Source organism: Diabrotica undecimpunctata, chromosome 7 (assembly GCF_040954645.1).
Source record: "Diabrotica undecimpunctata isolate CICGRU chromosome 7, icDiaUnde3, whole genome shotgun sequence".
NCBI lineage: Eukaryota > Metazoa > Arthropoda > Insecta > Coleoptera > Chrysomelidae > Diabrotica > Diabrotica undecimpunctata.
In genome coordinates, this window is record NC_092809.1 from 116,323,602 (window position 1) to 116,350,626 (window position 27,025).

The following is a 27,025-nucleotide window of genomic DNA, read 5'->3' on the forward strand; positions in this document are numbered from 1 at the left end:
AATCCCGTTAAAATAACGTTTCACCTTGGAAGCGTTGGCCACTCAAGTATTTCTGTTAGTTGAGGAACAAGTGATCCGGCTCTCTAGAGTCCGGTACGAGATCCAGACTCTAAGGTGGGTGTGGCATGAAAGTCCACCCAAAGTATGTCAAAAATTTCCTGGGTTTAACGAGAGACCTCAAGGTGTGCGTTATATAAAGCAGCGTTATACAGGCGGACAGTCGTTCTCGCCGAAGGTTTTGGATAGTTCCCCTGAGTTTTCTTTAGTGTTTCAGAATAACTGTATAAATTGATTATTGTATCAGGTTGCATGAAATAGATCAGCAGTATCTCCTTACGATTCCAAAAAACACGATTGATCATTACTTTTCAGAAAAAGTTTGTTTGAACTAGACTGAAATAATATGTCCACATTTCGTTTCCCGTAACAATTGAGTCTAATAACCCTTCCTGATCTTCTATCACTTTTGAAGAGATTGAATGACACACCTAGGCGTTTCTGCTTGTGATTAGATGTTAATTTCAGCAGTACTCATACAGCACTACACTTATGATATCTAAATTTTTCAGTCACAATTTTTTCCACTGTACCTCAAGAATTACTAGAAATCCGAGCACCTCCGACAGCGATCCATCTAATCTAAAGCAATTTGCGTTGGATTATCTTAATAACCGCTTCGGAAACTGACGATCTTACACTCTTTTCTTCATCGTAGACTTCCTTCTGACTAGCGGTAAATTCCCTGCGCCACTTTCGAATGTGTTAAACAAATATACACTTGTCGCCATACAGCTCTGTTATCTGACGATGAACATCCCCGGATAAAGTCCATTTGACATATAAACAGCAAATTACGGAACGAATTGCGACTCGGCAAGGTCTACAATGGGAACTTCCATCTCGGAAGGTTCCTGAGCCGCAGCTCAGCGGCTCAGCTATCAGCGAAGCGAAGTCGAGAGGAATCGAGAGTGGTGAAATAGCCGCGCGTAGCTGTAGTTTTGGATTTCATCTAGCACCCTGCAGTGCAGCTGGCATATGATTCGTTCCTTGTACTTATGGCACATGAAATTAAGGTTTCTAAAATAACCAAAGATGCAATGACTGTCTCTCTGGCAGGTCTTCTGTGATATAAAATAAAAATAATAACTTCATGTCAAAATGTTTGTGTGTAAGGAGATTCATGCCAACAATGTTTCATCAATGTAGACTTCATTGGAAGGCGGTATAATAAACCGATTTTATTAGAACACTGAGCATGGTCTCAGTGCTCATGAACATCAGTGAACATCAGAGAGGATGTCGAAAGCTCAGCGCAATAGAAATCAACGCGGTTCAACCCGGAAGACTGGTGAGTTTAATATTAATTTTTTTAATAGTATTAATCTTAGCTCTAGGTTTATGTAGATAAAAATATTCACTAACCAACTGTTGTTAGAGGGCTAAAAAAAGGGGAAGTGACATTCGTACAATACAAAGTACATCTGGTCCAGGAGCTGATAGAAGATGACATTGATAGAAGAATCGAGTTCTGTAAAACCACTACGGAACGACGTAATAGAGTTTAGACTTTCATAGAAAAGTTACTTTTTTTAGATGAAGCGGCTTTTTATGGAAATTCACAATGGATGAAAGAATATTGGACACAACATCCTGAGAAGGCTTGGTTTGGTTTGGGCGGTATAAGCAATAATTTTATGGTCATATTTTTTGAGGAAAACTTAACTGCCCCTCAGTAAATGGAATTTCTTTAGGATTACCTGATGCCACAGGTGAATCAGCTATTTCCAAATAGAAATGATTTGTGGTTGCAACAATATGGGACTCCGCTCACACTACGGTTTTGAGGTACGAAATTTCTTAACTAACGTTTGTAAATAAGTAATGTACAAAGAAAGCGGAAGTTTATGTCGGTAGAAGAAACGCAGATTGTCTTTAAACTGGATGAAAATTATTTAAAAAATACACTTCGTACAGCGAAAACTGTTTGTTGCTTAGTGTTCATTTTAACGGGAGTATCTGTATCGACAATTGAACGCGTTGTACGTGAAAAAAGGTGACTGGGATTGTGCAAGCTCCAAAAATACATTATCGTGGTAGAAAAAAATTTAATTGGACGAGCACCAGAAAAATTTTATACGCACTACTATTGATTCTTCCTTTTTTGAGAATAAAGCGCCAACCCTCGAATTCATTAGGACAAACGTAATGGAGAATGATCTTATTCCAAAAATGAGCAAAGAGACGTTAAGGATATTAATAAAAGAAGATTTAAAATTTATATATGCTAAACGATCCCGTAAATCTGTCTTAATAGAAAGGGAATATGTAGTCACATGGCGACGAAAATATTTTTGCTCTCGCTGAGAGATGTTTGTTCTGACCACAAAAAGATTTATTATCTGTACGAAACGCGGGAGAATACTGGTCACACAGTATCTAAGATCTGGTAAGATACTACTGTAACGAGTTAACGTCAAGTATTTGTGGACGGTTTATCAACAGGGTTACGAAGACCAACAGAGAGTGGCTTTTTAGACAATAGTGAACTAATTATTTATCCAAAAAATGCGAGGGATTATCACGATGACATGGACGCCCAACGCTTTGCAAAATGGTTTGAATCCACTCTTTCACGAGTCGAGCCAAATTCAGTAATAGTGATATATAACGCTTTTTATTATAGCCAATTAGTAGAACATCTGCCCACTATGGCCACCCGAAAAGCAGACATTTATGGATGGTTAAAACAAAAAAAAAATTCCACTTTCCGAAGAAATGGTTAAGGCTGAGCTTATAAGTGTCATTAGACAGCATCGTGATAGATATCGCCAGCATGTTGTAAATACAATGGCTCTTGCAACAGGCATCAATATTTTGAGACTTCCTCCTTGCCACCTTAAGAAAAATCCGATAGAATTATTCTGGGCTCAAGTAAAGGGTTGCGCAGCTCGTGAAAATGTGACGAATATAATATTTCTGATGTCCAAAGTTTGTTAGAAATCGCAATGGAATGGATACGAAAAGAAGATTGTCTAATACCGTAGCCCATGTGAGTAAGGAAGAAGAGAAGATGTAGAAATTGGACGAGATGGTAGAGATTGTTTTCGACAAAATAATATAAGACCTAAGTGTGACTGGGAATTCTTCTTCGGACGAGTCGCTGGATTCCGAAACTTTATAAGCATACCTATATATTAACAAGGATTTCCACAGTTTTCCCCACAGTCCCCTTCCTGTAGGTTTCTTTTACTCATTGCTTCGTCCACTTCATCTCTGAAAGATCTTCGGGGTCTGCCTCTCTTTCTTCTTCCTATCGGGCTCCACTCTGTTATTCTATTTATCCACCGATTTTGGTCTGCTCTTCTGACATGTCCGTACCAGGTCCGTATAAGCATAACTAAAGGTAATTATTTCTTTGCTTTATAGTTCTCTTTCTACAGTGTGTAAAAGCCAAATGGAATAAATTCATTATTTAGGTTACTATACATATTTATAAAAAATCCCGAAACACGTCAAATTTAAATTATAACTTGACATTCTTTAACGTGAAAATACCACCCCTACCTTCAACCCCCTTAGAATGACAGGTACAACCCCCAATTTTTAAAATAGGAAGTATAGGCTTGTGATATATCGTTTGAAAGGTCTTTTCATTGTCCATTCAAAAATGTTGTCGCTTTCAAGTAATTAAGATAAAATAAATTAAAATCATGTGGTTACCGCAATTCACTAAAATATACTCAAAACTTATTTCCCGTTTAGGTCTTGATAATGAGAAAGTGAACAAAAACCATAGCAATGTGGTTTTTAGATGGTAACCATTAAAAAACTTTAAAGAATTTCCGTGGCAACGTTATTTTAACACGCATTAGTAAATTGTTTTTTTAAGTTGTCAGTATTTTAATTTAAGTAAAAAGTTCGTTCAATTCAATTCTGAAAAATGGTTAGATTAACGGAAATGCATAAAATAACAGTTTTACAAATGATTGGTTATGGAGATAATACTCGAACACAACAGGAAGTAACTCGCCTATTTCATGAGAAATTTCCTAATTTACCGCCTATATCCCAAGGAACAATAAGTAAAATAGAGAAGCAGTTTCGCGAGTTTGGTCATGTAAGGCAGATAAAAAAATGAGCTGCCAATGCACTGAGTGACGCACTGAGTAACTTAAATTAGATGTGTTGCTTGAGTTTCAGGAAAATCCACATACATAGAGTAGACAGGCATCCACTACATTCAATGCTAGCCATACATCGATAGTAAACATATTAAAAGAAAATAAATTGCATCCCTATAAGATGATACCTACTCAGGAGCTCATGGAAGACGATTTTGATAGGAGAACTTTTTTTTGTGAGCAAATGATGGACATGTTGGATAACAATATTATCCAATTAGAAGACGTTATGTTTTCTGATGAGTGTACTTCTTCACTTAACGGTCATGATAATCGGCAAAATTGCCGCTACTGGGACACGGAAAATCCTCACTGGATGAGAGAAGAATACACTCAGATCCTCAAAAGATTAATGTTTTGGACAGGGATTGTAGGAAACAATATCATTGGTCCCTTTTTCATTGAGGGCAACTTGAATGGTAACAATTATTTGGCACTGCTTCAAAATGATGTCATTCCAACGTTGGCCAATTTATATCCTGATCCAGGAAACCCTCAAGTTCCAGCGAATACGATATGGTTTCAGCAGGATGGAGCACCACCACATTACCAACTTAATGTCCGGCAGTACCTCGATACAATATTTCCCAATCGGTGGATAGGGAGGCGAGGATCGATTGAATGGCCAGCGCGATCACTTGATCTTACATTATTAGATTTCTTTTTATGGGGATATGTAAAGAGCCATGTGTACAAAACTAAACCTTCTGATTTAAATGACTTAATAGAACGAATAACGCTTGCGATTAGGTCGATCACGCCTGTTATGTTAAATAATGTTAGAAGACAGTTTTATTTGAGATTAGGATGTTGCCAAGACGTTCGCGGTGAACATTTTGAACATCTACTTCATTAACATTTATAGTTCTTTTTCGTGTTCTACATTTTATTACGTTTTGCATTACATTTTAGTTTTTGATTGTATTGTAGCGAATTTCGGTAACCACATGATTTTAATTTATTTTATCTTAATGAATCTTAATAAACTTGAAAGCGACAACATTTTTGAATGGAGAATGAAAAGACCTTTCAAACGATATATCACAAGTCTATACTTCCTATTTTAAAAATTGGGGGTTGTACCTGTCATTCTAAGGGGGTTGAAGGTAGGGGTTGCATTTTCACGTTAAAGAATGTCAAGTTATAATTTAAATTTGACGTGTTTCGGGATTTTTTATAAATATGTACAGTAACCTAAATAATGAATTTATTCCATTTGGCTTTTACACACTGTATATAAATGGAATATATTAAATTATTTTAAAAGTTTTCTATTTTTTGCAGTACTATTTTAGGCACTCTCTAATAACAATAAAATTTTACTTACTTACACATGATAATTTAATAATTTTATCAGTCGCGTTAAGTGAGATGTTGCCAATAAATAACCTTTAATTAAAAATTGTTATAGAATGGATAACAAACGAGGCTTTGACGTCCGGGTGATTAATATTCATTATAACCAATCCCCCACTTACTGACCGACGGAAGCCTAGGATGGTAAGTGGTAGAGAGCTCTTTTATCCTTTAATTGAGAAATTGGTTCCAAAATCGAAAATAAACAATAAATTAGTCAAACGTATAAGGATGCAGAAAGGAAACAAAAGCTACTGCATTAAAGGCCTGTTGGTACTTTTAGTTTTAACTATCATGGCTGTAAATATTTTAAGTCAAAACATTAATGATCATGGCTCTCGGAACTCAAGATCTAGCAGGAGAGGATAATCGCAAGACTGATAATCTCAGGTCGTATAAAATCCATAAAAAATGGCCACATGGAACGTTACAGGCATGTTGGAGGTAGGTAAAATAATAATACTTTAAAAGAAATGAGAATATTGCAAATCAGCATTCTCTGAATACGTTAAATGGGGTGGCTGGGATCGGATGTATGTTGTGCTAACGATGCTAATGACGATGATGAATACTGATAGATGCTGATGGATAACGATGCTAATTACTATAATGAAAAGTGAAAGAAAATACCATTCGGCCAAGGACGTTATTTGAATATTGTGGAGACTTATGGTCTGACAAACATAAATGAGCATGGAAATCAACTTGTCCACTGTCCAGTTCTGCCCTCAGTCCGGCTCGCGGAGATAACCTACCCCGGGGTAGGTTATCCCTGCCTAAGTGACAGGCGACTAATAGGAAGGAATGAGAGGTGGAGAGCCGTCGTTCGAGGTGTTGGGTTTGTAGAAACGTACGCAATCGGCGTTACGGACACCGGTCTACACTCCTAGTATCCGAGACGAGTCTCTCTCGGATACCACTCTACTTTCATTCCACAGAATAAAAGTGACGTTAAACGAGTTTCGACCCTCATACAGCCTTTCCCCATTAAACGCGTGGGATTGCGGCACGTAACCACTATGGGAGACTTAAGAGTGTGAGAGGAGAGCTCCTCGGCCGCTACCTGTCTAAGTGCGAGGTCGAGTCCCCTACCTGCGTTCATCTTTCCGCCTCAGGGGGACGGACAACGGACGGGTGTTCGTAACGCAACACAAGTACTACAGGGAGGATGGAGCTCCACGATGCTTTATGCTAGGCGCCACCCTCAAATGCTGTCAGACTTGTAGAGGTTAGTGGCTAGGTAAAGGTAGTATGCCGAAAAGCCAGCTAGAGCCGACAATGCGCTGTCCTGAGTTTTGCAATCGGTTAGGAAACCATGTTGGGGTTCTATTACCCAGGACCTCCACATGAAGAGCATTTGGCTGATAGTTGTGCCCCTATCGCGCATCAGAGTGCTATAGGGGGGAAAGGGATGGTCTAGAGCATTGGAGCGCGGTGGGGTGACTCCTGTTTATACTCGAGTTAACACACCTCGCTCCAATGAATTGTTACACCCGAACGTAATTCATAGGGGTGAACATGTCTCATAGGCTGGGTTTAATCAAATTGCTTGCTTGCCAGCTAGAGCTGGGTCCCGCTAAAATTTATTTGTCGGAGAAACACGAACTTCTTCATGTCCAGTACTGCCAAGAACACGATTTCCTTAAATCGAATACTCACTTTAAATTAAAACCGAAAAGACTCTACACCTGGAAGTTAAATGCAGATTAAGAAAATATTATTAGAAACCAAATCGACTTCATTCTAATAAAAAATCAATTTAGAAACTGCAACAAATCAGCTAAAACTTATCCAGATCCTGACATTGAATCTGATCACAATCCCATAGTAGCTGCAACTCAATTAAAATTTAAAAATTACGACTTAACCCAACTACAAAACGGGAAACTGAAGGTTCAAAGACAACTGAACGAAAATTTAGCTTGTGAAAATATAGGTGAGAATATCGATGAGGGCTTAAATAAAATTATAACAATAGTAAAAAATCTGTCAGAGGAATTTAAAAGGTAGCTCAAACCTAAAAAAAAAGGCTTAGATGACAGAAAACATATTGGATTTCATGGAGCAACGGCGACTAGCAAAAAACAACGAACAACTTTATAAAATTATACAAAATGAAATTAGACGTAAAATATGAGAAGCAAAGAGTCAACATCTAGCCAAACACTGTCGAAACTTTCGAAAAGCTCGAAAATAGACAGTAAAACAACACGTTTAACATGTATAAAAAAATTGAAAGAAGCGGATGGTATTTTCAATAAAAGATAAATTGCTTAGCTACATGATGAACATAATAAAGTAATATTTGAAGTAGTAGAGGACAAACTTAATAAATAGGAAAATTGCATTACGAACACATTCGAAGACGATGGGATTAGTTGACCTTCGGATATTATTAACTGCGATATACCCCTAATATGACGCTCTGAGGTAATGCAAGCCATACAATCAATAAAAAATAGGAAAGGGACTGGTCCTTCAAGAGAAATACACAAGCTTTAAATGATAGCATTGTTTTAGAAGCTCTAACTTCGTTTTTCGAATTCGAAATATTTTTTTTTTTTGGAATTATAGAACACAATAAAATACCGGAAGAATAGGGAACGAGCGAACTAATTCTACTTTTTAAAAAAGGATAGGAGATAAAAATTAGCCAGAAAACTACAGACGTATAAACTTGTTAAGTACTACGCTAAAACTTACAACTAAAATTTTACAAGCGCTAATAAATCAGAGGATAAATTTAGCAGATGAACAACAGGGTTTTCGTAGTAAAAGATCGTGTACAGATGCAATATTCGTTATAAAGCAAATTACTGAAAAATCACTAGAGTATAATAGACCAGCATTTCTGTGTCTGATTAACCTAAAGAAAGCGGTTGATAGAGTAAGACTCAAAGATGTAATCCATCTTCTAAATAATACAAAAGTTCCCCTAAATATTATATATAAAAACTATCGAAAACGTTTAAGAAAAAAAAATGAAAGTCAGCATAGATGGCAACTTACAGAACCTATAGAAACAGGCAGCGGAATAAGACAAGGGGATTCATTGAGCCCCATACTCTTCAATTTGTTCATGGATAAAATCATCACATGCGTTAACAAAGGAAGAGGATACAGAATGGGAAACAAAGAAATAAAAATACTCCGTTACGCATACGACACAATATTTATAGCCCAAGATGAAGATAGTCTGCAAAGACTGGACCACAGATTACACATAAGAGCAAAAGAATTTAATATGACAATCTCATCTCAGAAAACTAAAACAATAGTAGTCAGCAAAAGACCAACCAGATGTAAAATAGAAATTGATGGCATCAGTATTGAACAAGTAATAGAAATAAAATACCTGGGAGTTACAATGTCTAGCTATGGAGACCTGGACAAAGAAGTGAGAGATCAAGTAAAAAAGCAAAAAAACTGACAGGATGCCTTAATAACACTAAATTGTGAAACAGATACATTAACACTGAGATGAAGTAAAGAATTTATAAAACCAGTGTAAGACCAATAGTGACATATACCTCAGAAACAAGACCCGTCACAACGCAAAGGCTACTGAAAACTGCAAAGATAAGAGTACTGAGAAGAATTACAGCAAATACGCTGAGACATCAAAAGAGAAGTAAAGACATTAGAAGAAAATGTAACGGACAGTGTATAAATGAATGAACACAAAATAGAAAAAAAGTATGAAACAACTCCATAAGCAAAATGGAGGAGACCTGTGTCGTCAAAATAGCTAGAGATAAGTCACTAATCGGCAGGTATCGGACGACCGCGCAAAAGATGGAGTGACAACCTTCCATAGAGGTATTAATCCGACAATGAACAAGCAGAATTGCATATAAAGAGGAAGAAGAAGAAGAAGAACTTCGTTTTTCAATACCATTTATACCAGCGAACACCTACCTAATGGTTGGTCCAACTCATTGTTCATAGCTCTACCTTAGAAGACAAACTACCTGTGCTGATTATAGAACTATCAGTTTGCTAAGCCATTTATTGAACATTGTTCTAAAGATAAAACATGGTTGTGTATACAATATATGTGGGAAATACCTAAGTGACACACAATTTGATTTCCGTAACATGTTTGGAACGAGAGAGAGCATTTTTTAGGATGAACCTACCTGCTCAAAGATGTCGTGATATACATAATAAGAGACACTGGCTTGGTTGGCAAAGACGTTCGCATAATTGCAAATTTATATTAGAATCGAACATCAGTTTTAATAGACGATTTGAAAACACAGGCTCTTAATATAAATAGAAGAGTACAGCAGGGATGCATGCCTCTTATCGCCTCTGTTTTTCATAGTTTACTCCGAAAACAAATATCAGAAATGCACTTTCTAAAAAACAGGAATAATTGTAAACGGTGAAGTTATCAATAATTTGCAATATATAGACGACACAGTTTTTTTTGCTTCTACTCAAGAAGTACTGCAAACATTCATTGACAGTGTGGTTGAGCGACATCGTAGCGGGTCTAAGTCTAAACATACAGAAAACCAAAATAATCGTAATAAATAAACAACAAAATATAAAACTGTTTATATATGTAAATAGTATTAAACTTCAGCTCAAGTTGATCAAATTGGTTTCCTTGAATATCAGTTAAATTGCAACACAGAGTCACGGTGAAATTAGATCCAAGATTGAGGAGGTCAGAGCTACTTTTAGAAAGATGTCCAAGGTGTTATCCAACAGAGATCTAAAATTGGCATTGCTGATCCGCCTACTTTGCTCCTACGTGTCCTTGGTCTTACTTTATAGTGCCAAGTCTTGAACTGTGAATACAGTGATTTAAATTGCCTGGAGGCTTTTGAAATGTGGTGCTATAAAAGAATTTTAAGGTCCACAAGGAATCTACGTTCCTGTATTTGGCTGTATATCATATATTAAATTGGATTGTCATTTCAATCAGTTGCTTCCATAAAGTCCTCGTAGACACACCGTCTCAGGACTTGCAACTTCAACGTGGAGTCATATGTCGCCATGTTACCTAATCCAACGGTAACTTTAACATCATAAGTATTTATAAGATATAATGTCGAACAAATGTAACTAATTATTTGTTAACGGCTTTTTACCCATATATTTAGTGGCTACATTCATGTACTCCTAGACACCGATGATGGAATGATGTATTCCGAAAACGTTCTGCTCGTTTGGGTTTTTAAATATATACCTTTTACAAGGAATTTTAAGGGTTTCTTGGATGGAGAAGGTTCTAAACTTCAGAATACTATAACGTCTTAGCAAGACTACTAAGATTATAAAAAAGATCAAGAAGAGAAATCTGGAGTACTTCGGACATGTAATGAGAGGTCCCAAATATATATTGCTACAAAATGCAAAGGAAAATAGCAGGCAAACAAAGTCCAGGACGAAGAAAGACTTCATGGTTGAAGAACTTGCGAGATTGGTATGATATTGATATAAACATGCTCTTTAGGATGGCTGGAATAACAACTAACTATCGTTCTGAAATGATATGGTACATGAAGTAGATGTTAAAATTAGGCCCAAACTTGCTTCCAGATTGTCTGCATAAATGAGAGCGTCACTAGCGTATCTTATGTTGTTCAATTGTTGTCCGTATTTAACTACATACAAGGAGTGTAAAATATATGAAAACTGTAGGGTGTCCTAGGAAAATCTTCGTGAAAATTGAATTTTCTTTTATAAAGAAAATCTCATATGCTGCGACGATTTTCTCCCTTATGCCATTTTACGAATCGATAGAGAAGTATAAATGCTATTTTAAGAAATTTTTCCATAACCGTTACTGGTGCCCTAAGGGTGTTAATTTTGACCTAAACGTGAAATGTTAATAGATCAGTGTTCTTGATTTTCTCCTTCATGCCATTTGAAAAATTGTTAGTTTACACATTCCTTGCAAAAAAAGGCATAACGCAGGTCGTGAAAATAAAAAATTTTACCTTGGAAAAGTGGCAAAAAATTAAAAAAAAAATAGATTTTCAAAAAAATCGGTTCAACTTATATTTTTTTTTTGGCTTTTCACATGGGGGACTACAAAAAGGGATAAGAGATAAAATCGTGGTTGAACTTTGTATTGAAATCCGACGCGACGGTTTTATAGCACACAAAAATCAGAATTTGATATCAGACTGGAGTTTGTTGACCTTAAACAACTTTTTGGTTATATATTTAATAGTCTTTTTTTAAACAATGTCCGCAGTGGAAATCAAACGTTAGTCAAAAATGTAATTTTCTTTATAATTTATTATATCTTCTTCTTCTTCTTCTTACGGTGCCTATCCGCTCCGGACGTTGGCGATCAGCATGGCTATTCTAACTTTACTTGCAACTTTTTGAAATAGTCCGGTTGTAGAAATATTGAACCACTTCCTTAGGTTTTGAAGCCAAGATATTCTTCTTTCCCTGGTCGGCTATTTCCAAATACCTTGCCCTGAAGAATGAGTTACAATAAGCCATATCTATATATAACACGGCCAAGATATTCTAATTTGCGCTCCTTGATTGTGTTAGTGCTCTCGCATTCCTTGCCCATTTTATGTAGGACCTCAATATTAGCAACACGATCCACCCATGAAATTCGTAAGATGTGTATAATGTAGAAAAAAAAAACATGCGAATGATATAGAAAATAGATAGCATATGATGATAGAGATTTTGGTACGTGGTAAGTGGTAAATCGTGACTTCTGAAAAGAGACTTCATCTTTAGGTACGCTGATCTTGCTTTCCCTAGAGTGGTCCCATTGACTGTTTATATTGGTACCAAGATATGTGTAGCTGTTTACCCTGTCAATTGGCTGTTAGCTTACCAAAAGATGTGTATTTAATATTTCGCGCTTACTAACTACCATGTGTCTTAATCCTTTATAAACATAATATTTAACTAAAAACATTTATTTTGGCGAGTATTGGGAGAGTACAAAGTTACATTGGGAAACCCTCAATAATAAGAGCATTCAGAATTTAAAATGTTGGTGAAATATAATAAAAAATAAATATGTATGATTAAAGCAGAAGAGTTTGTAGATATACAAAATATTTTCTGCCGAAGAGCACTTTCATTTTCTTCATTTTTTACGTAGATATCGGTTAATGCATACCAGTTGATAAAAAAATTATTTAATATATGTATTTAATATAATTTGCCTTATATTTTGTCATTAAAAAAAGAGATCGGAAAAAACAACGACAGTAATAAGGGATGGAGTTCGGATTTTGCATCGATAACTGAAATGTTGTATTCAATGTCGGTTCCGAATATTTTTAATATTAACGAAGTTTAAAATAAGTTATAAATTTTGAATCTCAGTGATATATTGAAATAAACTGTAAGTGTACAAACTTTAAAAAATATCCAGTTAAATTAATATCAAGTCAACTAGATTGAAATTATTTGATATTCTTGTCGATAAACTAATCCAGTTTTATCAGCAAAATTACCACCTTTAGTAAAGGCCTATATATCTGTTTTAGCAGGTGTGCAGGGTCAGACTTACTTTTCGCATAACATTTATCGAAATGAATTCAACCATGGAATCACACAACAGTTCTACAATTCACAACCATCAAAGTCAAATAAACTCATCACAAACATATTCTTTGGCAGCGTCAAAACTGGAATTTTCCTCCAAAGAACAGATTATTAGTTTTAGTGCGTTAGAAAACAACTGTAAGACTACCTTCACTTACTGGGAAATAAAATTCAACCGAAAAATATAATCTTCTCTTTTAGATTATCTAGTAATCGCATATGTATGTATTTATCCAATAAGCAAATGGTGGATGATTTTATGAATAGTCATGGCCAAATAGAAATTGTCAGAGCAAGAAGGTTAGTTACACCAGCGGAACGACTTGTGGTCTCCAACGGATGTCTTACAATACCACACGACTTTTTTATCAATGAACTCGGCATAATTCCTGTCTCTTCTATGACATTCCTTTAAATTAGTGCTTCTATGCCAGAGTAAAATCACATTCTTAGTTTTAGAAGACAAATATATATCAGAACTCGCATTATAACACTTCCAGAGTCATTTACTCTTATTTTTGACAACATGCCATATAGAATATTCATCTCACAAGACAGTTTAGTTTGCTGTAACTGCAAGAAGCCAGGTCATACTGTGTCACAGTGCTCCAAACCACTAGCCCAATTAACCCCCAACCAAAGCAATGAAACATAGTTATCCAGGACAACAAATATCTTTGCAAAATTGCAATAGTACAAATCCTTCTCAATATGAATAAATGTCTATCTCTAATGACCCGGAGATACCGAACAAAGTAGATACATCAAATAAGGACAGTTACATAATTAATCAACCAAAACGTAGCTTTGATGAAATTATTTTACTTGAAGCAGATCCATTTTTAAAACAAAGTAACATTTTTCCAACACCGTAAGTCTAAGAAAAAGCTTAAAAAACTAAAATTTGCACTTCGGAACGAACGTTATCTCTCTTACTTAAACCTGCTAAAAATTTCACAGAAACTGAGTCTCCACCTTTCGCTCTAAACTTTGGCCAACTTAACACGCTACTAATAAATATCACTAGATCAATAGATCCTATAAGTACCATTCAAGAATATGTCACAGGCCTACCAGACTTGTTCGGTATGATCAGTCCAAGTTTACCCAAATTTAAAGGAAATATTGATAAAACGCAAATTTACGTTCTTAAGGAAAAAAAGACAGAGTTGCGTCTTATCACTGCTACTCTTTAATTTGTATTCGGAGTCGATATTCAGAGAAGCATTAGAGGAGGTCCAATGCGGAATTAAGATTAACGGAATCAGCATAGACAACATCAGATATGCTTAATACCGTCTTAATAGCAAGCAACGCACAAGAACTACAAAATATAATACATGCGGTAGTTCACCACAGCGAAATGTTCGGTTTACATCTAAACGTTTCCAAAACTAAAACTTTAGTATTTTCAAAGACACCAATAAACGTACAGGTGTATGCCAAGGGTCAAATAATAGAACAGGTAAATTCCATAAAATATTTGGGAACAAATATCAATAGTCAGTGTAATCCAAAAAAAGAAATCCTATCAAGAATCGAACAAGCAAGGAAAACATTCATGAGCATGAAAACATTTTTTACAAGACCAGATCTTAGTCTACAGCTTAGAATCCGAATGATCAAATGTTACGTTTTTTTTGTCTTACTGTATGGCTGTGAAAGTTGGACAATGGATTCTGAAATAGAAAAAAGAATAGATGCCTTTGAGATGTATATATACAGACGAATGTTGAGGATTCCATGGGTACAGAGTTACTAATGTTGAGGTACTTCGTCGCATGTGTAAACAAAAAGAATTACTAAGAATAATAAAATAGAGGAAAATGCAATACTTGGGTCATGTGTTGAGAGGCGAAAAATATGAATTACTTCAAGTTATACTGGAAGGAAAAGTACATGGCAAAAGATCAGTAGGAAGACGCCAGAACTCGTGGCTGAAAGACCTGAGGAGATGGTTCGACCGCTCATCCGCAGAGATCTTTCACGCAGCAGTTTCCAAAACTACAATTGCCATTTGGATCGCCAACCTTCGAAAGGAGACGGCGCAATGAGAAGAAGAAGAAAAAAAATCTTTAATAACCTTGGTAATAAGGCATCGGACTGCGAAAGTGACACATATCAATTAAGCCAACATTAAGATTCAAGTCTCCACTTTAATTGAATAATGATGGATTTTTCCATCGCCTTGCTATGCTCCAACATCTAATTGGTAAACAATATCCTGATGTAAAATATTTACATCTCTTGTTGTCTAGTCCTTTTCGACTCTCTCAGCGCAGTCAGACGTATGCAAAATGTATACCCTAAACACCCAATTGAGAAAATGATCAAGGCCTCACTACCGAAAGCTCAAGAAAATTTCAGAGGAATCTACTTTCTGTGGATACCGTCTCATATGTGTATAGAAGGAAATGAACAAGCTGGTACTACTGCGCGTAACGCTTCACCAATGACTCATCAGAAACAGAGTGTCGGAGTGTCACTAGCGATTTAAAAGTTTATCTCAAAAATAAGGTGTTGTAGTGCGTAAGTGCGTAGAATCGGGAGTGGAATGATTCCAGTTCTAAACTCAGAACCATCAAAAGTGGCATTTTTTTTTTCATGGAAGTCCACTGCCAGAAGTAGAAGATCTCTAATTATTATTACATGTCTACGACTTGGACACTGTAGGTATACTCACGCCTTCTCTTCTCAAATAGTGAACCTCCAAAATGCGAAACATGCAATACAGTAGACAGTATAAAGCACTTCTTGATATACTGTCCGAACTATGTAAATCAAAGAAATTCTTACAATTTTCCAAATAACCTTAAAGCACTAATCGATAAAAATTTTGTTCCGGACAGTGTATTAGATTACTTAAAATGTATAAACATGTCACACAAAATTGAACTTAAATTGAATTTAAATTAATTTAAATTTAATTAATTAATTGTTACGAATACTTCATTGTTTACAAATTGGAAGTAATTGTTACAATGATTGATTGTTACAAATGCTTAATTTAATATTGTTACAAATGTTACAGAAATGTCGCCAATTATCTTCGGGTGGATGCGACTTTGTATTTTTTAAATAAACAAAAGCAATAAGGGATGATCGATGGAACAATGTCAAACAATACAATTAAAACGTTAGAGATCAATATTGAGCATCAGATATAAAGATGACTTCTTTTTCTTTGTCAACCATTTTCCATCCACTCCTGAATGTAGGTCTCTCCCAATTGCTTCCATCTTTCTCTATCTTGCGCCAATCTAATCCAATGTTTGCCTGCCACTGTTCTTATGTCATCTACCCATCTTTTTTGAGGTCTTCCAATGCTTCTTGTTGTCGTCCTTGGTCTCCATTCTAGAATTCTATGTGTCCACCTGTTGTCATTATATCGGGCTACGTGACCTGCCCAGCGCCATTTCATTTTTGCACTTTCTTCCACAATATCCCTAATCTTCGTTCTACGTCTTATCTCGGTGTTTCTAATCTTGTCTCTTAGTGATATTCCATGCATGATTCGTTCCATTGCTCTTTGCGTTGTTTCTAATTTTTTAGCAGATTTTTTGGTAAGGGCTACTGTCTCCAAGCCGTAAGTACAAACTGGTAGTATGCATGTGTTATACACCTTTTTCTTTAAGTTTACAGGAATGAAGGTGTTTTTCAAGATATATGCTAATTTACCGAAAGCGCCCCATGCCAGTTGTGTTCTTCTTTTAATTTCAGCATCTTGATTTGGTTTTCCTAGTTTGATAACATGACCTAGATATACATAATGTTCAACATTTTCTATGGTATGATTTTGTATTGTTATATTTGTCTGGTCTCGGCTCAGTATTTTTGTTTTGCTGTAGTTCATTATTAAGCCTACCGATCCTGAATCTGCATTTAATTGTTGTAACATATCATTTAGTTCTTGGATATTATCGGCTATTAAAACTATGTCAACTGCGAATCGCAAGTGGTTTAATTATGATCCGTCGACGTTGATACCCTTATTGCCCCATTCTAGTTTCTTAAAAATGTCTTCTAGAGCAAGGGTAAATAGTTTGGGAGAGATGGTGTCTCCTTATCTTACTCCCCGTTGTAGTCTTATGGGATTAGTTTTTGTGCTTTCGTCCAACTTTATCTGCATGGTGGCATTTTCATATATGTTTTTAATTATGTTAGTGTATCTTGAATCTATACGTGCATTTTCTAGAGATTCAAGCACTGCCCATAATTCGATGAAATCGAATGCTTTATGGAAATCGACGAACGCCATATGAATTGGAACATTATACTCGGTGCATTTTTCTATCAGTGTTCTTACGGTGTGCAAGTGGTCTATGGTACTAAAATGTTTTCTGAATCCAGCCTGCTCTATAGGTTAATAGAAATCGAGCTTACGTGTTAGGCGGTTGGTTATGATTTTAGTTAGTAATTTATACAGATGTGAGAGCAAGGATATTGGTCGGAAATTCTCGATGTTTGCTTTGTCTCCTTTCTTGAATAGTAAAATGACTTCGGAGTTGTACCATTCTTGAGGAATCTTTCCTTCATCAATTACTTTATTAAATAAAATATTTAATACCTATTCTATTTTTCTTCCACCGATTTTCAACATTTCGACTCTAATTTTATCCTCTCCCGGACATTTAGGTATTCGTTTTTAGTTGATTTAGGGCCATTCTTATTTCATGAAATAAGAATAAAATAAAAAAAAAATAAATAAAAAAATAAAGATGACTAGTGAAAAGATAATAAACAAATTAATTACGAGCCATAGAAATGACCATACATTTTATATAATTCTTTGATGTCAAATGCAAACATTACGAAATTATTAAAAAATTTTAAAATATTAAATAATTACCGTGTGTATTCCTTGTATTAGTCGTACGTTAAAACTACTTTTTAACCATGGATATTCCGTTGTTGTGACTGAGGGATGACCAAAACCTTTGCTTACTGTATAAAAAGCCTGTAACAAAAATAAGTTATTGTTTTCCACAATTAACTGGATATTAGCTAAGGTGATATATCAAGGATTAAAATAAAGCATTTTATTGCAAGAGGTTCTTTAACATAATTATACGTTTCGGATCTACAAGATGTTTTAATTTATGATAATATTGTAACTTTAACAATGGCATTACATAAATAGTTTCGTTACTGATTATTTTTACAACTTTTAGATTAATAGGTACACTACTAACATTATTATTGTGTGTTGTTGTTGTATATATTTCCATGCAAATTATCGTCATTACATTGCCTGTAACATTGTAACCGATGAGGCTCCCTGTCTATATTTTACATTCGATTTGGCATTAAGAATTTAGCTTAACGATATGTCAGTCATAAAGATTCCTATTTAATTTCACACAACGTTTGAGAATCACCTTATAGACCAGGCGGTACCTGTTTTGGGTTGGGCAAATCGTATATGATCCTAGTTTTTTTGCTTATATCGCTTTGAAATATTATTAGAAATGATAATTTAGTTATGGGTGGACTAAATTTGTTATCAAACCATTTGTGAAAAAGAGGAGAAAAAATTAGTGTTTAACTGTTTTTAATGTTTTAATATACGTCTACATATCGCACTAATAATACAATAGTGTCGCAACTCAAAATGTTTCGAAATTGACATTACACTATATTCACACGTAAAATTCAATTCCCTATAAGTTAATAAAACTGTCGTTTTAATAGTGTAATAAATGAATAAGAGATGGCGCCATAAGACGGTATTCATGACTGACCGACTGTCGTCACCCTCCTCACAATATCGTGTTATCTTTAATTGCGACCAACAGTGATCGGGATCGAACGTGTTGCTTTGCTCATCACTTCGAGTTTCCCCAGTATTGCTAAATCAGGTATGTAATTTTCACAGCCATATTTCGAGTTATTACATTCTTGTTGATTTAAACCTAACCATAACATTGGTATTTTTCTAGTTATTACACTATTGCTGGTTTACACCAGCACTTTTTAAATTAATATTTTTACTAACGACACTATTATTGGTTCAGTTCATTATTTTTCACATGCTACATTATTGTTGAATCGCCACTTTAAATCATTTTTGTTGTTGTTTGTAAAACATTTATTAATCATTATCTATTTGTCGATCACCGGATAGTAATAACTCATTTAAAATATGTAGCAGTGTTATTAAGAAAGCTTACCAACAACTTTATTTTATAAATTTAGAGTTTCGACACTCTTTGTGATATTCTTGCATCAATTACCTTTATACTTAATCTAATAATATTACTTGATCCATTTTTAGGTTTAATACCTAAGTCGTGGGCGATTACTTGTTGCTATGGCAACAAATACTGAGGATTGCGAGCAGGAAATCTCTTCACCGTCGTTATTGTCACTGGAGAGTACAAATAATGAACCTGGTGCCCAAATAGAAAACAGTGACTTTGAGAAAGTACAACCACCACCTATACCTTCACCATTTACGAGTCATCAAGTACTTCAAGAAATTGACGCAAACAGTGAAACATAGAATGAGATTGGGAGTTGTACTCTGTAATGTATAGAAAAGATTATACAGGCTAATCCTGGTAGAGAACCGGACTTTATATTTTATTTTAGTAATTGTTGCGGACAGCAAAAAAATTAATACGTCCTTATAGCATATGCGAACGCAGTACAGAAAATGAATATCAAAATCATAACCCATAAATTTCTGATTTGCGGTCACTCTCAAAACGAGGGTGACCATGTGCATAGCGTCATAGAAAAGCAAGTAAAGTGTATCGTAAAATCTGGTCCAGTGTATGCCCCACAACAATATGGCATTAAATGAGAAGAAAGACAAAATAAAATGGCGTGACATTAAGGTGTTTTGTGTTGAAAACGAACATCCATTTTCTTTCTTTTATAAAAACTCTTACGAAGATGAAGACTACCAAAAAGTTTTGAACTGAAAATCAGACTTCGTTATTTGCTAATGGTTTGACACGAGAGTACACAAGCAAAATACCTTTAACTCCAAATAAGAAAAGAAACTTAAAGGAATTACTTGACAAAAATGTAATACCCAGTAGTTATCGTGAAACTTGCTATAAGGCTTTGACCGATTAAACATTAAAATTGTATTGAATTGTAATCAGTAATAGTTTCTTTTTTAGAGTGATTCAAACTAAGTTTAAATAATTTGTTTTTTTTTTAGTATGTCTTTTTAATTAACTACAAATTACTTAAATATCACTAGATTTCGTATTCTTTTTCTGGAAGGTTTATTTTGTTAAATATATAGATTAAGTACAAAATGTTCAAGAATACTGTATTTTGTTATCTGTATCTGAATTTGTTTGATTATAATATAAACTTAATTAAAAACAGTTCTGATTTATTTATTAATATCAAAAACAATAGTTCTAGGTAATTGTTAACGTGTAATACAAACTCTTTAGATCCAATGTTTCCAAATACCAAGAATTAGTTCCCAAAATTGTTGTTATTTCAAAAACTAACGTAAACCGCAGAAAAAAATAGTAAATCAAATTGTAGTAACACAAAATATTTCATAAATAATGTCATAACTAAAAATAATATTTCATTTCGAACATTTTGCTTAAAAGAATACAGTGTTAACTCAAAATTTTTAAATAACTTCATTGTCAGATTTTTATTTAGCTAAGAGTACAAAGAAACTTCCTTTAATATTAATTAGAAACATAGTACGCATTCATTTTTTTTTTAACTGCAATAGGAAATTATAAATGAGTTTTTCGTTGATTCTGAAAAATCATCTTTTTTGAGTTACGACACTATTGTATTATTAGTGCGATATATTTATTTTAATTAGTGTTTTTTCTCCTTTTCGTTGCTGTATCTCGGCAGCTATAGTTTTTGGGAAAAAATTGTAACGACAAAAAAGTTTAACAACTAAATTTCCCATAAGACAAAATTGATTACAAATTAAAAAAATAATAATTGAATCATTTATTTGAAAAAACCTCATAAGTCATAATTTTACCAAAATCGTTTTTTCACTAAAATGGACTTTTAAACTGTAAATACACATTTTTGTAAATAAACACCTTCATCCAGTGCATTTGTAACCTATCTACAGCGATATGATTTGGCGATGTATCAGCGAAACACCATAAGTCCATGACTAACGGTAACGGCTATGCAGCGCGCGCATGTCGTTATAATTTGGCCCAATAATGCTAATCATTTTCAGTCAAGTTCAATATTGTGTTGTGAATGCACGTAGATAAATAAATGTGTAGTTAATACGAAGACAGTAGTAATAATATTGTGGATTTCTTCTTTGTATTATATCTTGACAAAAATATTTTAAAATGAGTGAGAGCGACAATGATCATAATGATATTAATTTACCTAATCAGAAAAAGAAAGGAATAAAAAACCCTACGAATATAGAAAAGAAATAATAAAATGAGCTAGACTCAAAGAAAACGAATACATCAATTGGAAGCGGAAGAATGTTTCTGCAGTACCTTCCCCTTCCTCCAAAGATTGCAAGTAAGTTGATAATTTGTTCTTTTCCAATAAAAATTTTCATTGAAAACAATTTTTTGTTGACTGATCAATCTAAATTTGTTAATATCTACCTAATTTTTAGGTGCAGGAAAAAGTACTTTTCATTGTTTAGTAGCGACGAAAAAATGCAGATTTTCCGATTTAGTGAACAACGATTTGCCCACAAAAAATAAGCAAGATTCATATAAGATTCAGATAAGCAAGAAATAAGCCTTCTCTGTTGAGGTTGGCGATCAATATGACAAATTTCTCTCTACTCTGGGCTTGATGAATTAATTTATTTCCTTTTGTGTGGGTCCAATCTCTGATGTTTCGTAGCCAAGATTTTTTCTTTTGTCCTATGCCCCTTTTACCTTCAATCTTGCAATCTAATATTACCTGGAGGTGCTCAAATTCCCTTTGGTGCTATATGTGTCCTAGATATGACGTCTTTCTAATTTTCATAGTATTGACCAGATGAGGGCATGTGTTCATTGCTCTTAGTACTTCTTCATTCGTAGTTCAGGCTGGTCCAGCTTATTCTTAGCATTCGGCGGTACATCCACATTTCAAATGAATTTAATTTGTTAACGTCATACTGTTTTAATGTCCAGGCCTCACAGCCATATAGTAATAGAGACCACACATAACACTTTAGTGTTTTCAATCTTATTGAGACTGATAGCTTGGGGTTACAGAGCATTTTACGCATATTCATGAAACCAAATCTTGCTATTTCAATGCGTCTTCTAATTTCTTTTGAGTGGTCTAGTTGACTATTCAGTTCTCTGCCCAGGTATATGAATTTTTGGGAACTCTGAAGGGTGATACCATTTATTTGTATGTTAAGTGTAACTTGTTTATGGGGGTTTTTGTGGAATACCAGAATTTTGGTTTTGGAAAAGTTAATGTCCAAGCCCAGCCTGTGACTTTCTTCTGATAATATGTTCATCAATATTTTTAGTTGTTCTTCTGTTTCAGCTAATACTACGGTGTCATTGGTATATCTTATATTGTTAATGATGATTCCATTGGCTCTGGAACATTCAGGGCGATCTTCAAGAGAAGCTCTAATTATATATTCGGCATATACATTATACAATAGGTGGGATAAAATGCACCCTTGACGCACTCCTCGTTCTATGTTGATGTAATTGTACTATTGTTACTTACAAAGCCCAATTTTTACAACTGAAGTTAAGCAACGACGTAGAAGAAAAGAAATTGGTGAGTCTTCAAAACCTAATAGAATAGTAGCTATGTATACTCCATATAAACCCCTAATAAAAAATTACCTTTAGTAAATTAGCTTTCTGTTTTCTTCACGGAGTAACAATATCCCCACAAAGTTAGCTCACTATACTAGGAAAACTATACAAGGAAAAGTATTATTTAAATGAGAAACTAGATATCACTCTTATGCACATAATGTTTACAGAAACATTTCCGGAATATGCCACTGTTAAGTATTCATACTACAGAAAAGTTTTTAAAGAAGATTTTAAGTTATTATTTAGAAGACCTAAGGTAGACACAGGTGTGTGTGAGGAGCTTGCAATGAAAATAAATTGTACGCATTTGAACGATAATGCAAAGAGAGTTGCAGCCGCCGAGACAAGGATTCATTTACGTCGAGCTAAGAAATTTTCAACTACAATGAAATTTGTTAAAGAAATGGCAGAGTCCAACAAGGAAACTGGGGTTATTTCTATAGATTTTATGGAGAACCTTCAACTGCCACAAATTTCGGTGCAAGAGGTTTTCTATCTTCGCCAGGTAACAGTGAAAGTTTTTTGTATTAACAATAATAAAACAGGAAAAGCAACGTCTTTCCTGTATCATAAGGGTAACAGTACGACGGGGCCGAATGAAGTTTGCTCATTTGTAATGAGATATTTTACAGAAAACATGCCGTTAGTGAAATATCTTCATGTTTTCTCTGACGGTTGTGGAGCGCAAAATAAAAACCACACTGACTCTAAAAATTTAAGACCATTAACCATTATTTTCTTATTATGGGTCATTCCTTCCTATCCTGTGATAGGGATTTTGCGGTGAATAAAAGAAAAATGAGAAAAGTAGACCGTATATACACCATGGAAGAATATGGACAGCTGATAAAAATTTCATGTAAAAATAACCGCTTTAATGTGGTATTGGTCAACGATGAAGACGTAATTGATTACAAAATGGTGGCCACAGTACTACAAAAAAAAATCATGTTATCCGCGGAATCCAGTGACAAAAATATTCCAAGGAATTAGAAGATTCAACTAAAAATAAGCCAATTCATGAATTTTCACCAGTCATACGAGAACTCAATCTTGGTAGTAGCACACCCTTTTATTAACGGATTAGCCAATCATACCTTCAAGCTTAACAATAATAAAAAATACATTAATATTGCCTGACATTGGCATATCCCAGTGGAAAGATTCCGATTAATCCAAGAATATTATAATGAAAAAAAAAATATCCAAGATTATTATAATGAATTGGTTAACTGGCTCATAACGACCAATAATATACCTGAAGAAGATGACTGATCTCACTTTTGGTTTTTTTTTTTTTCAATTATAATAATATTTTTTTTTTTTACTTTTTAATATAAATTACAGTACTACGCGTATTTTGTTTCATTTTAATTCCTTATAAGTTTAGTTTCATGTGACGCTGAACAATTTATTTGAGAAACCCCATAAGTCAATCAAGTTTGAGCTTATATAGAGCTTATTCTCAATTTTTTTTTTAATATTGGAGTGAATAAGTAAAGACACAGTGTGTAAGTGGAATCTAACGGTAGAAAGGCTTAGGACTAAGTAAGTAAGTAAGTAAATAGTTTATTTTTCAAATAACTATTCTATCCCTGTACACTTATATAAGATTCAGCTAACCCAGGAGCTGAAAGTAAACGACCATAGGCAACGACGTGTGTTCACTGAATGGACTCTAGACCAATTAGAAATTGATCCTAATTTTAATCGAAAAATCATTTTCAGCGATATCATGCGGTTTTGGCTGACTGGGTACGTCATCAAACAGAATTGTCGAATTTAGGACGATACCAATACAAATGAGATCGAAAAGCGTCCAATGTATCCGGGAACAATCACAATTTGGTGTACACTTTTGGTTGGCGGCGTCACTGATCATTATTTTTTTGTGAACGACGTTGGCCAGAAGTAGTATACGTATACGAGAAGAATTTCCACCAGCAACACTGCAAATTCAAACAACCAAAACTCAAAAAAAAAAGTATAATGGACAATGTTACATAACCTATTTTATGGTGATATTGTCATCTAACACAATTAGTTTCTTGTTAATTAGCTGAAAGGAGTAAAAAAGGCATGAAATGTGGTGGTTTAGTGTTGGCCGAACAAAAACAAGATCCATTCAAATCTATTAACTTCACTGTGAGGGAATTTATTAATATGTACACTTTTTAACATTGTACATTCGAATAGTAATCTAGAGGATTAAAAAAAGGATGGTAACCTCTCCGTTCCGCTAATATATCCGCATCTGGAAGGGCATTAACTATATTTCTTTCTATTTAAAAATTATTTAAACCTGCTATTGAAAACAAAGTTCAATGTAAAAATATTGTATAAAACAACGATTAAAAACAATTAGTTGAAATGTTATCTGCGTACACGGGCCCAGTGCAGTGGCGCACCCAGGGGGACTTTTGGGGGTTAAACCCCCCCCCAGGACCCTATTCCGACACTGTTACTCACACATTTTAAGGACTCAAAATGGAGGTAACATCATAAAAAAAATTTCGGTGACCAACCAAAACCCCCCCAGAGGCAAATTCTAGGTGCACTACTGGCCCACTGACAACTGAAATGACAACAATTACTTTGATCGTATATTAGCATCGAAATTCGGATGGTTCAGACCCATTCGAGTCGCCGTATACGAAAAAATTCGTACACGCAGTATTTGAAAATATAAAAAACTGGATTTTGAGTGAATTTATTTTAATTTCGTATGCGAAATATGCTCGAATGAATTAGAAAATACGACTCCTGGCCATAAGCGTCAAAGTCGAGCGCTATAGGTCGATGACCAACTTGTTTTGGCCTGAATTGGATGATAGATACCAACGACATATAGTTTCAACAGGACTGAGCTAGGTGCCACACAGCTCATGTCACGACATCCTGCACGAGTGATTTTAGAGCCTGCTCATCTCACGTAGAAAGTGATCACCGAGAACGTTTTTTCTTTTTAATTCGCAGGTCTATGGAGTAAGCCACAAACCACATAGCAGTAGTCAAATCCAACATAAACCTTACCACCGGCCAAATTCAGCCTGATTTCTACGCTAGAGTAATGAAAAAGTGGATTTTGGATGCGCGAAGTGGAACTCAAATATGATTTGGTAAAACGAAAACAAGTACGTATATTCAATAAAAATACTACAGCCTGACCCACATACTAATTTTCCAGACTAACATACTTGCACTAGCGCTCTTTACTGATCAAATCTTGAGAAAGTGCTAGAGCGTGAAATAATATATCCAATAATTAATTATCAAATTTTGCTCCATCTCTTGTATGAGTTCAGGGGCATAAATGACTTCAGGGGAATAAACATACAAATTACCATAGTGATTTGCAAGTTAATTGCAAAACGAGCTTTGTGAGAGAAACCTTTATCTTTACTGATCAAATCTTGAGAAAGTGCTAGAGCGTGAAATAATATATTCAATAATTAATTAACAAATTGTGCTCTAACTCTTGTATGAGTTCAGGGGCATAAATGACTTCAGGGGAATAAACATACAAATTGCCATAGTGATTTGCAAGTTAATTGTAAAACGAGCTTTGTGAGAGAAACCTTTACAGATCAAAAACTATTCTGCAGCAACAACTAAGATGTGATAAGAAATTAAGTGGCTAAAAAGAAGTCGTAATATAAAATGGAGAACCCTGCGTAGCTGAAATGCTTATATGGTCATACTCATACGAATAAAATCATTCGCAATATTGGCCGAACACTGTCAAGTGAGAAGGCACCGTTGAGAAAACACACGTAAAGTGAATGAACCGTAGTGGAAAAAATATTAAATGGAGATAGAAACTGACAGACTGTTCTTTGTGAATGTGAAATACTTAATGACATGAAACGATAATATACTTATAAAACCAGTATCCACCAAAAAATGATAGATCGGAATTTGTTAACAAATATTATGATCACGCATCAAAGGCAAGTAGTGTCATGTCTGAAGTAAGATAAAGACGACGTGAATCTCACTAAATATCGCGCGGAGTAACACATCGCGGAGTAACACATCGCAATTGCCATTATATCTCGTAAGAGGACCCTATATATCTCTCTCTCTCTTGTCGTTTCCTCATTGCTGAGGATCGTGATTTCCTACAATGCGGGCTGTCAATTCTCTCCATCTCTTGCGATTTTGGGCTGCTCTCATGGA

The 27,025-nt window shown here is 34.8% G+C and overlaps 1 protein-coding gene across 4 annotated transcripts in view; it reads right to left on the reverse strand.

Moving 5' to 3' along the window:
• Positions 1-27,025, reverse strand: part of LOC140445735 (uncharacterized) — a 222,420-nt gene that overhangs the window by 57,945 nt on the left and 137,450 nt on the right. For 2 of the 4 annotated variants that reach the window (XM_072538039.1, XM_072538035.1), the window contains exon 3: positions 17,932-18,039. The exons of the other annotated variants lie outside the window; for them this stretch is intronic. In XM_072538039.1, the coding sequence (XP_072394140.1) occupies positions 17,932-18,039 (108 nt within the window). The remainder of the gene's footprint in view (positions 1-17,931; positions 18,040-27,025) is intronic. 4 annotated transcript variants of the gene reach the window in all.